This window comes from Fulmarus glacialis, unplaced genomic scaffold (assembly GCF_000690835.1).
Source record: "Fulmarus glacialis isolate BGI_N327 unplaced genomic scaffold, ASM69083v1 scaffold42934, whole genome shotgun sequence".
In the NCBI taxonomy this organism is placed as follows: Eukaryota; Metazoa; Chordata; class Aves; order Procellariiformes; family Procellariidae; genus Fulmarus; species Fulmarus glacialis.
In genome coordinates this window covers 1-12,576 of record NW_009208188.1, presented here as the reverse complement: position 1 = coordinate 12,576, position 12,576 = coordinate 1, and the positions used below count along the sequence as shown (strand labels likewise).

The 12,576-nt window shown below is 40.0% G+C and overlaps 1 protein-coding gene across 2 annotated transcripts; it reads right to left on the bottom strand.

Moving 5' to 3' along the window:
* Positions 1-3,067: 3,067 nt before the first annotated feature.
* On the bottom strand, positions 3,068-12,174 carry MYNN (myoneurin). 2 transcript variants are annotated; one of them, XM_009576390.1, is made up of 7 exons: positions 11,909-12,174; positions 9,205-10,007; positions 7,126-7,285; positions 6,233-6,411; positions 5,872-5,955; positions 5,352-5,438; positions 3,068-3,628 (listed from the first exon to the last, which is right to left on the bottom strand). In XM_009576390.1, exons 1-7 carry the CDS (start codon positions 12,172-12,174, stop codon positions 3,360-3,362), a joined length of 1,848 nt encoding a protein of 615 aa, XP_009574685.1. In that variant the 3' UTR covers positions 3,068-3,359. The 2 variants fall into 2 exon arrangements, with proteins under 2 accessions (XP_009574685.1, XP_009574686.1); XM_009576391.1 differs by lacking the exon at positions 5,352-5,438 and having other exon boundaries at positions 3,360-3,628.
* Between the last annotated feature and the right edge of the window lie 402 nt (positions 12,175-12,576).

The window sequence follows — 12,576 nt, the reverse complement described above, 5'->3', positions numbered from 1 at the left end:
ATCACAGCCCTGAAATCCTTAACATGGGACTCGTCCATACTTGTAAGTTCTTTTGAAACATGTGATTTCAGAAAAGTTGTCATGCTTTGTGCCCACATTTAGACACACATTTGGAAGTAAGTGTCATACAAGGAGCTATTCTCACATAAGTATTTCCAAACAGCCAATTCAGAAATTTCTAGATGCAGATAACCTATTCAGGCAAAACTTGCACCGACTTCGGTGCAAAATTGACTGAAACGGTACCGAAACAACGGTGTGACAAATCATGTCATTTTCTCTAAATTACTGTTAATGTACTTACTAAAATTTCCTCTTTCATTTTGTAGGTAGGTCTCAAGAAGGAGATGTCTGCCTAAAGAGATTCCATGCTTTCCCACATTAATCCCTTACAGAAGTTATCAATACTGTTATAAACCTTGTACCTCCAAAATGAACTCAGAATCCTTAAGCCTAGGAATTAGATGTGCAGCTGATTTTCATGCATCTATTGGCAAAAGGTACAGTACAGACCTGCTTCTTCAGGTCCTACAGCACCCAGCCTGAACACACCTACAATTTTTTTTTTAATATATATATACGTGTATTTAAAATCTATATTCTAGTAAATGAATACAGTTCATAGAGATCATACCTCAGTGGCTGAGATATCTTCACAAAAGATGAGGATAAAAATCAAGACTCTCAGACGGGGACTCAAGAGTGCAGGTCACTAAATTATTGCTCCAAGACAAAACTACAAGCCTGTGTATTCTATTAAGAAAGGTTAAAATTGTTGTCTTGTAAAAAATAATGATTATCTTCTTGTCTATAAAGAAAACTAAATGACTAATAAAGCAAGTGTTACTGTTATAAGTATCTAAACAAATCCTGTATAAATCTAAGCACTGTATTTTTTAAAAAAGTCTGAAATCTAAGAATAAAGTAATAAGCTATAATTTTAGAAATATAAAAACAGTCCAAACAAACATTGTTATGGAATGCATTTTCTATGTAGGAATGTGGGTTTTTAAAAATTTTTTTTTTCCAGAGCTAGTTCTCTCTTGTGGTCATTTATCCTGGCTATGTTAATCTTCAGATACTTTTCCTCAGATAAAAGCAGCATATAATTAGTTTATCTTCCAAAGCTGTTTAAATATGAAATTTATCAATTGTACGGTATTGTTCTTTTTCAGTATTCATGACTAAGCGTATGTCTATCCCAAGACTTCTGCTCTATTTCAGAGAGAGAAAGTAAAGGGGAACCTTAGGACAAGCCACACAGAGTTCACTTTTTTCGCAGAGTCAAGATCCCGATCTTTGTGGTTCTTCAGTCCTAAATGGTAAGGGTAAGGAATCCTTCAGGTGCTACATCAACAACAGAAGCTAAAAAAGAAAATGAGGGAAGAAAGGGGGAAATGCCAAACAAACAGAAAAAAAAACCACAAAACAAACAGAGAACTTCATCCATTGTCCTTTGCCAGCGTTAAGAAGAACATCAGTTGTTCATGAATGTTGCAGTACAGATAAGCAAAGCAAATAAAGGTCAGGCAGGTATGGCAATAATTAGCTTCAGTGGACAGAGTTAGAGATGCCTGCATTAAGATAGTTGTACTCCTTGCTGTCCATGGTAGGCGTTATCAGCAAATTGGCCATATATTAAAGCATAAAATATGATCAAGAAGCAGAGTTTTAAACATGCCACATACTAAGATGATCAACACAAAGAAGCGAAAAGGTCTATCACTTTACAAGTACAAACATAGGAAGAGGGGAAAAAAAAAAAAAATCTATAGTCACGCTCAGGAGTCAAGGGACTATTTGCAGAATATTTAAATGAAATCCTCCAAGAAATTTTTCACAAGTCTGTTTAATTAAGGTGCAGATTAACTATTACTCCATGTAGAACAGAATCAGTTAAGAGGTATCTCCTATGCTCTTCTGTTTATCAGTGTCTGGACACAAGGCATCAGTGGAAATAAAATGCTAGCACCAAGTAAATAACCAACAAATAATATCTTTAAATGCATTGTTGGTACAGTATTATGACTGTTTCCTTACTATTTGATGATTACTTAAATAATGCTTACATTATGTTAATGGCACAAACTGGCAAAATGGAGTATAAAAGTACTCCTATTGTCAACTAGTCTTTAACTAATGACCCTACCAAGACACTAAAAATGTTGCTTTTTAAAAATTTACACTGCTAGTAATAAAACATACCTTCACATGAGTCTTGCTAGATACCAGTTTTGTGCAGTTACTGTGGACAAGTGACATGAGAGGTAAAGCAATACGTAAATACTTCAATTAAAACACATCAGTCATACTCTAACAGAACCTTGCCTGGAAGAACATCAGTCTGCTCTGTTGTATTCTTCCTTAATGCCCCCTCACGTAGCGTTCACTTATTATTTTCACAGTGAAGGGCAGGATTTATTTCCTCTTTTGTACCTATTGTCTAGCACAAGAAGCAGCACTACTTGAGAAAAAGGATTATGAAGCTATGATTCGTGCCTCACAATTAAGTCAATGCATCTTTTCGTCTCATCTACAACATGCATGTTCCAACTCTCCTTTTGAGCAAATGTTGCTGTTTGTGCCAAAACCAGGGCATTTGTGAAAAATAAATCTGGGACAAGATACAACAATGCTGGATTCACAAAAAAAAAAAAAAAAGGAAAAAGAAAAAGGGACTTGTTAGAAAGAATACCCAGTAGTATCTATGCCATTAGAACACTCTGACTTACCACACCATAGAAAAAAATTAACCCTCCTTTACTTGCCTTGTCAGGAAAATATCCACAAAACTTTCTTTCCCTCTGGTCAGACCTCAGCCAAAGACGGCTACTTCTGGCAGACAGCAGTAATTCTTTGCAAGCACCTCACCAGAGCACTGGCCTACCTCCACCATGTACCATTGGAATGCAGGAGTACAAGCTTATTAGTACATTCAAATGATGATTTTCCCCTTACACCTCTGGGTTAATAGTCTTAAACTATCAAATATGGCTTAAAATGTCTGCTCTCAAATGACATTGTGACACATCACATGAGCAGGAACATGGGAGGAGATCTCCAAAATACATTAACATATTTAACAGAGAATTCTTAAGGCAGGTGTTGCTGGAAAGGAATCGTCTCCTGGAAATCAGTGTTAATTGCAAATAGAAATTTGATTGTAGATTAGCACAATTCAACAAAAACCAAAAAACAGCACTGCACAATGGAAATGCGTTACAAGTGTCTTTACACAGAGGAAAACAAAAAAGAACAAGTCCAATTCAAAAAGTGTGACTGCTTGCTTGATTATGTTCATCTTACCAAACGTATGCAAGTTCACTACCAAATTACCTCGATGGCTCCGTACTGCACTGTCAGTATAACTGCTGCAAGAAAATAAACTGAGGTTCTGAATAGCCAGTCACAGCAGACCTTAGTAATGTTTCTGATGAGGGAGACTGACTACCCGTCACGGGAAGCAGCATCTGGTGGTCTTCAGTCCCAATGGGAAGAGGAAGTGCTAAAGACACCTCAGAGGGCTTCACATCTATGGACTCCGACAAAGGACTTTTCTGACTCTGAATAGATTCTTGTTCATTGAAAGAATTATCGAGTGCATTAGAATCAGGGGGAGTTTCAGATCCTGAGGAGAAAAAAAAAAAAAGAAACAAATGTTCAAAAGCTCCTGCGCAAATTCTGCAAATTCCCTTTCAAATGACTGTCAAAACAAACACTTGGTGTGTCAAAGGCTGCCTGGGTAGCGGGACTGTCAGTGGCTTCAATGTGCCGCGAAGCCAGAATGAGCTGCAAATACAATGTAAGCACTGAGAATCACATCCTCTGCTGTTTGAAGCATGACAACAAGAGGGATGATGCATTCCAACTGGGTCTCTTCTTGGCATGGTACAGAAAATAGCAAATCCTTAACGTCACAGTGAACAAAGGAGCTTTGGAAAAAACATAATTATAAAGTTTCCTTGAGATTTTCCACCCCAGAAAATCTAAGAACCACAGCCACATTCAAGCATCCTCTTCTAACTAAGATAGCAATGTACAATATATCATTTATCCATAAACTTCTTTGGAAGAAAACATTTGCTAACTGCATTCCAGCCAGACCCATTACAGTTTTTATCCAGTCACTCGAGAAATTATTTTTCTATTCTTAACTGAAACCACTGTTAAGGGATTCCTCCCTGCCTTCCTGTTTGAATGCAGTCTGCCACTGCTCTTGGACGGCTTTCCAATTAAGCCACATCGGATATTTGGCCCTCCGTCTATCAAAGTGTGCTCCGAAGGCTGTTATTTCAGTGGTGAAGCACTCCTGTCTCTCCATGAGAGCTGACCTGCCTTGGCAGCTCTCCCAGCTCACACCCTCAGGCTCTGCCGGGCCCTCTCCACGCTCACTGCTGCTCTCACCTCACCCTCACCTCCACTATCTTCCTGCTGCACTGGGGCCTTCCGAAATGGGGCTTCTCAAGCTTTTGACATTCAAAGCTGCCTCTGCCTATGACTCTTGTTTTGTCACCCTCTCCCTCCTAATCCAGACATACACAGACACCTATTACGCCTTTTTGCATATGACAGAGGCAAGGGAATTACGGTTAATACACTTAAGGATGGACAGATAACAAGGTGTATGGAGCCAGCTGGCTATCTGAACATCTCCGTGCTTTGTACCATAGGTAAGTAATATATGTCAAATTTCTTCCTAATCAAAATCTGGTATCTAGAATAGGAATTGAATGTATTTGAAAAGTCTTTTAAGAGCAGTATTCGCAGCTGGGAACATTTTGCCAGCTGTCTGATCTTGTGTGTTTGCTAATCCAGCTCAGACTTGGATTAACATTAACTGCATATATAAAAAAATCTTTCACTGTTACATTAAAAATATTTGTGCCTTCCAGATGTAAAGTAATTCTTGTAACCAGTATGCCTTGTTCACTTCAGTTGCTACCCTCGTAAAGACATACTCCTTTGACATATTCAGAAGAGGTAAAAAGTTTCCTACAATTCAGACTATGCCTTCATGTGTGAAGCTCTCACAAGTTACTAGGACAAGAAAGTAAATATTCACATACAGAAATTCTTGTCAGCAGCAATCCACTTCTATTTTACTAAACGTGTTTGCTATAGCAACGCAAATGCTTGAAAATTTGTCTTGAATCTACTTTAAAGCATGTACTTTAAGCTTTAAAAGGTTTGGGTACCTCTAAAGTGGATGCTTTTGGCTCTAAAGAGAGCTACTATCCAAAAATCTTTTATTTTCCAATTTTAGGCCTGGATGAGTAAAAAAAAAGTTATTCAGCATTAAAGACAAACCAGTTGATGTAGTTTCTTAACCTTTCGTTGCACAAGGAACTCACCTGTGTGAACTTTCGTTTTGTGCTTCTTAAGATTTTTTATATCTGTGTAAGAATTTCCACACATTTCACAGATAAATGGTCTTTCACCTGAAAAAAATTGGTTTGGCAGTTAGAACAATATTAAAATTAAAAGAAAACAGTTAAGAGATGTAGGATAATGGATTTCAATGTTGTATTTTAAAATACAATTTTGTAACTCTGTTATTTTGTCTGTGTGTCTGTATTCAGAATAAAATTGTCTCCAGAACAATAGATTAAAACAAAGCAAAGACCACCCCAAACGTTAGAAGTAAAGCCATGATCATACATCAACACCTATGCTGTTACACAGATGATAGTCTGAAAAAGGCAATTAAAAAAATTTCCTAAGTATTTTCTTTAGATTATGTTAACACAGAGATACATAAATTAAGAAACTTTGCTACTTTCAAGAACAGCACAATATGGTGTATTTTAAAGGCAAAAGGGTAAAGGTAGAATATTATTTATAGTGCAGGAAGCAGCCTGTCTGGAAACTGACCTGTATGGGACCGAAAATGTTTATTGAGCTCTCCAGAGGAAATAAAACTCTTTTCACAAATGCCACAGATATATGGCTTCTCTCCTAAAGGAAACACAAAGGAGTTGGTTATTTCAATATATAAACCAGAATACACATAAAGAACAAATCAAAATGAAACAGAGGTAACGTCCAATGGGAGAAAGAGCTCCCTAAACTGGAGTCAAAGGGAGAAAACATGAGAAAGGAGCTGGATGACAACTCCAGAGGTAACTCCCGATCTACAGATCTCCTGGTCATTACCTATCTCCAACCCCTCTGCAGGCAGCCAGTCCTCCTTGCCAGGCCTGTTCTGGTACCGCAGCGCTCCGTCTCCCCTTACCTGTATGTTTTCGGGAATGGGTGATGAGAGAACTTGAGACAGCGAAGGCTTTTCCACAGCTGTCACAGACGTAAGGTTTCTCCCCCGTGTGGCGACGCACGTGGTAGGTGAGTGTGCTGGCCTGAGCAAACCGCTGACCACACCGATCGCACACGTAGGGCTTCTCGCCGCTGTGCTTCCTGCGAACCAACACAGACATCAGTGATCTCCTGGCAGAAAGGGAAGCAACAACCACGATTAAGTAACTTTCCTCTATTAGTACTTTATCCCCAAAGTTCCTTGTGCTAACGTTCTGTGAACTAAAAAAAAACCCATAACAACTGTGAGTTTGGTTTTGAGTTAGCAGTTTCTCACGGAGTGAAATTCACTGTCTGTTGACTCTGGGAATCAGCACATCCGTGATTTCAGTGGCAGCTGAACTGAACTGCATGCCCTGCACATGTGACATGCACCATGGGAACTCAGCACGTTTTGCATTACAGTGTACTGAAAGATAAAATGATGATTCCTAACAAGGGAACAGAATTCCTGCTCCTGCCAAAAAATGTAAAAAGACAGCGAACAGTGAGAACTGTTCTGGTTTACTTCCCATCAAGGAACTCTCTTCTCTTTGGTGCTACAACCAGTTTAAAACAAAGCAAAACAAACCCCAGATCATTGCCATAAGGACACTAGTGCATATGCTGTAACATGCATAAATTGCAAATTGCTTCCCTAATGAGCAAGTACATAGATGTAATTATTCTGTTATTGCAGTGTGAGAGAAAACCCAAGAGAAAAGGAGTAGAAACGACCAAATTACGTGAACGTCTAACTCTTGCTCACATTGGAGTAAATTACTCTGTTTAAATAAACATATGGATAAGCACTTGCAGGATCTCACTTTCGCCTACCTGGCGTGAATCTTCAGATTGCTTGAAGTTGCGAACTGCAGATTGCAGACATCGCATTTGTACGGTTTCTCTTCTCCGTGATGCATCCGACTGTGGAACACTAACTGGCACTTCTGAGCAAAGCCTTTGTCGCATAGTTCACATTTGTATGGCTTCTCCCCTAGTGAAAAACAAAACCCTTGTGCTCTCTGCCATTTACGTAAGACAACTTTCCAATCCATTACCTGACCAAAGCACAAGTGTCTGTTCTAATACTTCTTACAAATAACATCTTGGAATATCCCATCATCAGTCCACTGAAGTGGAACGTGCCAGGAATACAGTGGATAACAGACTATTTTTGAACACGTTACCTTTAGTGGAAAAAAGGTAATAATTAATATTTTTAATTATGCCATTTTCCCCACATTATTTTAAGAATGCTACTACCACATTTTCAGACTTTTTGCTGGTTATGTCTATTCCTGATTCTGAATATTCAAGATGAACCACCAGTAAATCATCTGCCTTTTCTTCCCTGTCAAACAGCAACAAGTCTTCAGTGTACAGTCTAGTCCTCACTAATTTCTCGTTAGCGTGTGCTGCAGAATGCTACAGGTACTTCTCTGACTATTCATGTTCTCTAAGTGGTCAATACAGTCTCATGGAACGGATCGTGCAACTCCGCAGTCTTAAATGACAGTATAAAAGAGCCTATCTCTGCATTTCTATGGCAGTGCACAATCAAACCAGGAACTCAACAGTTCTTACGTATATTGTGCACATAAAAACTTCAAAAATAAAACTATTAGACACCTAACCTGTCATCTAGGAATCAAAACCATGAAATTCCCTACCTACTCATGCAAAAATTCCCAGTACAACACCCTCAAAAGTAGAAAGCGCAGCTGACTTTCCTACCAGCAAACTGTCCCTGAATACTGCTCGCAAGCTCCATCTCGCACGTGAATCTGGTTAGTCATTGGCTGACAGTATTTGAAATCCTCTCCCTCGGTTACTGAAAGAGCAAGGCGTTCTCCTGCAGCTGTACCTCAACCCCTCCTACTTCACCTCTTTGGCATCTTCACAGCTTCCTGGAAAGAGCTCCACTGCTGGCCTCTCCTCAGAGTTTTCCAAAGGGGGAAAAGAGCAAAAGTAAACAATTTTTTATCTGATTCACTGTTACTTCAGAATTCTGAATGCCAGCCACAAAAGGAAGAAAACTACGTAACCCAGATCCCTCTCTGCTCACTGCGCTAAGTAGAGCAGCAAAGGCAATAGCAGAAGAACAGCTACACCAGATCAGCCTGAAGAACGAACTAACCCGGTATCAAGTCTTCCATCTTCCATAGGGAAGAATGCACGAAAGGACAAGCAAGCACAGTACTTCTGTACGTCTTCCCAGGCTCCAGCAATTTGCTCTTCATAATCTTTTTAAGATAGACATGTTGTCTTAACATTTAAGTGTTCGTAATTGATTTCTCTTTGATGCTTTGTTCAATAGCTCTTGATACTACACGAACTTCTGGTAATGTTATTGAATGCAGAGATCGTAACACCATTACACATTCCAGCTACACTTTTTACTAAATAAAATCCCAAATGCTGTAGTAGTTCAGCCACCTCCCCTACCTTTTTTGAAGACCCTATGGGAGAAGTTACCTACTCGTCACGAGATTGCTTTTTTCCCTAATATATGTTTGATAACAAAACTGGGAATTTTTTAAAAAAAGCAACAGAAATTCTAGTATCAAGTACAGTGAGCTTTTCATGCTCTACTGGCAATAGTTTTTGGCACTTCATCGCATTTAATCACTCTACAGAGTTATAGCATAGCCAGCTCTTCTGAGTCTTTCCAGAAATCAAGTTGCTCAGACTAATAAAGTCCTCTCTAGCTATTTAAAGTAGAAACTATGATTTTGTACTGAAAAACGTTGAAACACGTCGTATCACCAGGATACAGGTACTATTCCCATACGCGTACCAACAGCAGACAAATTTCTAGAGGAAAAGTCAGAACGCAAAGCTCTTTTTAGTCCTGTATTCACTGGCTGTGATTACAGGTCTCCACAGTCCATGAAGACAAGGCCAGCGGCTTACCTGTGTGAGTTCTTACATGTGTTTTCAGCTGATTGCACTGGGTGAATGCCTTCCCACAAAGCTGACACACGTACGGTTTCACTCCTTTGTGTATTCTCATGTGTCGACGGAGGCTACTGGCTTCTGAAAAGACTTTTCCACAGGTGTTGCACACCGGCTTAGCTTTGGAGTACTTCTGGTCAAGTTCTTCCCCTGAACTCTCCAGCTGGTAAGTGTTCTTTTCACTGGCTATGTTAGACATGCAGTGCTCCTTCAGTGCACAGCTTGGCTGAGGCTTTCCCCGTTTCTGTTTTGCTGCAATCGTCTGCACTAGGATATCCTGCGCTGCCAGTGTTTCGCTTTCCACCACAGATGCCAGCTGTAGTTCAGAGTTATCACTGCCTTGGGCAGCCTGTTCCGTTATCTGGGTGGCCAGCTTATTTGCATCTAAAAACATTTCAAGGGATGTGTTCTCGGTCACGTCATTCTGATATTGTACGGATTTATTCTGTATGCTTTTGGGGGAGCTGAAATTCTTCTTTCGCTTTTTGGTTTGAGGAGATTTCTTTTCTAAAGCTGCTTTCTTTGCCTGTGGTTGAACCAACTCTGCAGAAGCAGCATCTGCTTTCTCCCGATTATTGTAATCTCTGAGAGTCAGAAGGCAAGTCTGCTGATTCATTTCAATGTTTCCAGTAATACTGGATGTCTCTCTAGAAGAGGGATTAGCAATAAAAGCAAAGTCTTCCATCTTGATTTTGCATTTAGTGACCACTTCTTCTACTTTGAGATAGTCGGCAGCCTGGTGAATTTCTTTAACATTCCAGCTGCAAGAAAACAAGACTTGGGTGACAATATTCTGGACAAAGCAAACATTTGTTCTGTCCCAACTGTATCAAATACAGACAGCACAGCTACAGAAAAGTTAGGCTGTCAGAAAGTGTAACTTTGAGAACGCATACAGCAAGATCTAATCTCTCAGTGCTGTCGTGCCGTAAGACACTAGTACGACAATTACTCCCGAACTGATGGCCTATGCCTAGCGGGGTCTGCAGATCCACAGAACTGAGAATTTTATTTTCAGTTACATACCTTTTGTAGAATTTTAAGTTAAAAAGCCAATTGTAAGGTGGTGAGGCTAGACGTGGGCCTGTTGGTCCAAAAAGCTCAGAAATCACAGCACGAAGAGAGAATAAAACGTATAAATTACCATCCTATAATCCTTCTGCCAAAAGTCTTAAGTAATTCACAAGAGGCACATTCACCTCAGTGCTTCTGTAAGGCAGATATTAATCTTGTTTTATAAAACAATTTGCAAACAATTTTAATTCTGTATCAACTGCACACAGACAACATTAACACCAAGGAAGTCCTCATCTAAACTACTACGCTCTATTTTTCAGTTCCTGCAACACGGGCCTTGATGGTTTAGAAAAAATTGATCTGGAAAAGGTGGCAACGTGTACCATCAATGCATGTATGGATTTACAGCACTTTAAAGAGAGAATAATGGTAAACAACATCATTCTAACAATCTATTACACAGTAAATGCAATTAAACAATAAGTAACTAGCCACAAGTACTCTCTGTACATGAATACAACTGGTTTGGTATCCTGTATTATACTAGCACTGAGTTCAAAGTGCACCCTCCTGGTGTCACTCCTGCACCCACCATCACAGAAGACAACAGAATTTGCAGACAGTTGCAGCAGTCACCTAAAGGGGTAGAGCACAAGATGGCGGGTGCACACAGGCAGACCTGCAGGTGTCATCTTCAGTCAAATAGTTCTCCCTGGGTGAGAATGGTACTTTCACCTTCCTCTTCCTTCAGAGATCTCAACTGCTCAGAATGAATCCAGAAACTCTCCTGCTGCGGTCCCAAACAGACATCAAGAACGCTGCACAGTTCTGCTCGTACATAATTTGCGAAGCACCGATCACTAACTTCACCACATTGCTGTGTACTGTTAATGCTTGTAGCTAATTTGAAAAAAACACACACCCCCAGCATCTGCGCACTTAAATTATCGAATATGAGTTTTCAGACATCAATAGCAACAAAGCTTTTTTAAAATGCATTTGACACCAGACATTGTGAAAGGAGTTAAAATCCTGGCCTACATACTTCTAAGTAGTCACACTTCCCTCATGAAGTGGATTCCCGTAGAATCCTCGTTGTACTTGAAGCAATACAATGGGCACAAGATCAACACAATAAGGGGGGAAACACTTTTTCTGTGACTCCTTTTGGACACTGTGATATAAGATTTTAAGTAACAGATCATGCAAATTCTAACAAACGTATTTTTTTTAAATCGTGCCTATCCTCATGCATTCCTCAGACTTTAGTCTCTACTGTATATGCAGTTTCTGTGTGTTCTCCGCAAAAATGGACTTCTATAATCCAGCTTCAGAAAGAATACACTTATCCTTCCCTCTCCCGGTAATCATGTCAGATTGTTAATCCCTTCCAATCCAGATAGAAACACTTGAAGAGTGAAACTATCAATCAGTGAGATATCAGACAACAAACCTTTGTTTTGGCACTCATGTGCCATGCGGTATTTTAAAACATACAAACAGACGATCTTCAACTTGTTAATATGCATCATATCCACTACTATTTGTTCCTCCAGAACTTACTACAAAGAACAAAAAACCCAGCACTGCTGTAACACCAAGTTTATTTTCCTATTTTCTTTCCCCCTTTAATAGTGTATGTTACCTGTCAAGGTTTAAGTTTCCCGTGTAAATAAATTCCAGGAGTTTTTGGAATCCATCAGCTTTCACTTGAGTCTGATCCAAAACAACATTATTGTCAGACGCGTCTCTGTAAAACGCACCGAAGTACTCGCTGAAAGAGGCAAGCACATTTCTGTGTGCTTTGAACTGGAATTCACCGATAACAACGGTGCAGTCACAAAGAAAGCCGGCTTCTCGCTGCTTGTTCAGTCTCTCTAAAAGGTGCTCACAGTGATGGGAATACTGCATTTTGATAACGAGCTGCAGCCTCTTTGTTCTGATCTGGGAAAGCAAAAAAATTGATTTACATGCAAGATTTAACTTTGTTTTCCTCCCTAACAGAGTAAGTTAATGCTTACAAAAGACTCAGTGTTCGAATCCTACAGGATAGTTTGTGCAGGCGCGCTTTTGTACGAGGTATAGCGAGATGGGTGGATCCTTCTTAACTTGGGGAGCTGCTAATTTTAGAGACAGAACGAGGGGGAGAGAGCACGGACGTCTATACTCCCCCACCCAGATCAGAGGATTAGCTCGTCTAAGCTTACGAGCTGTCATGTCAAAACTGGGCTCCGAGGAGCACTTTGCAAAAACAAGCCACCCGAGGCTCGGACCGAACCGCGCTCACACGGCGGGGGCAGCCGTTCCCCGGGG

What these genes read in the sequence shown, in the direction of transcription:
- MYNN (XM_009576390.1), bottom strand. Translation starts at nt 12,174, where the DNA reads ATGCAGTATTCCCATCACTGTGAGCACCTTTTAGAGAGACTGAACAAG. An exon ending in GGAAACTTAAACCTTGACAG is followed by an intron (nt 10,008 to 11,908) that starts GTAACATACACT and finishes GTTTTCTTGCAG; the next exon opens with CTGGAATGTTAAAGAAATTC. An exon ending in AATCTGAAGATTCACGCCAG is followed by an intron (nt 6,412 to 7,125) that starts GTAGGCGAAAGT and finishes GTTGGTTCGCAG; the next exon opens with GAAGCACAGCGGCGAGAAGC.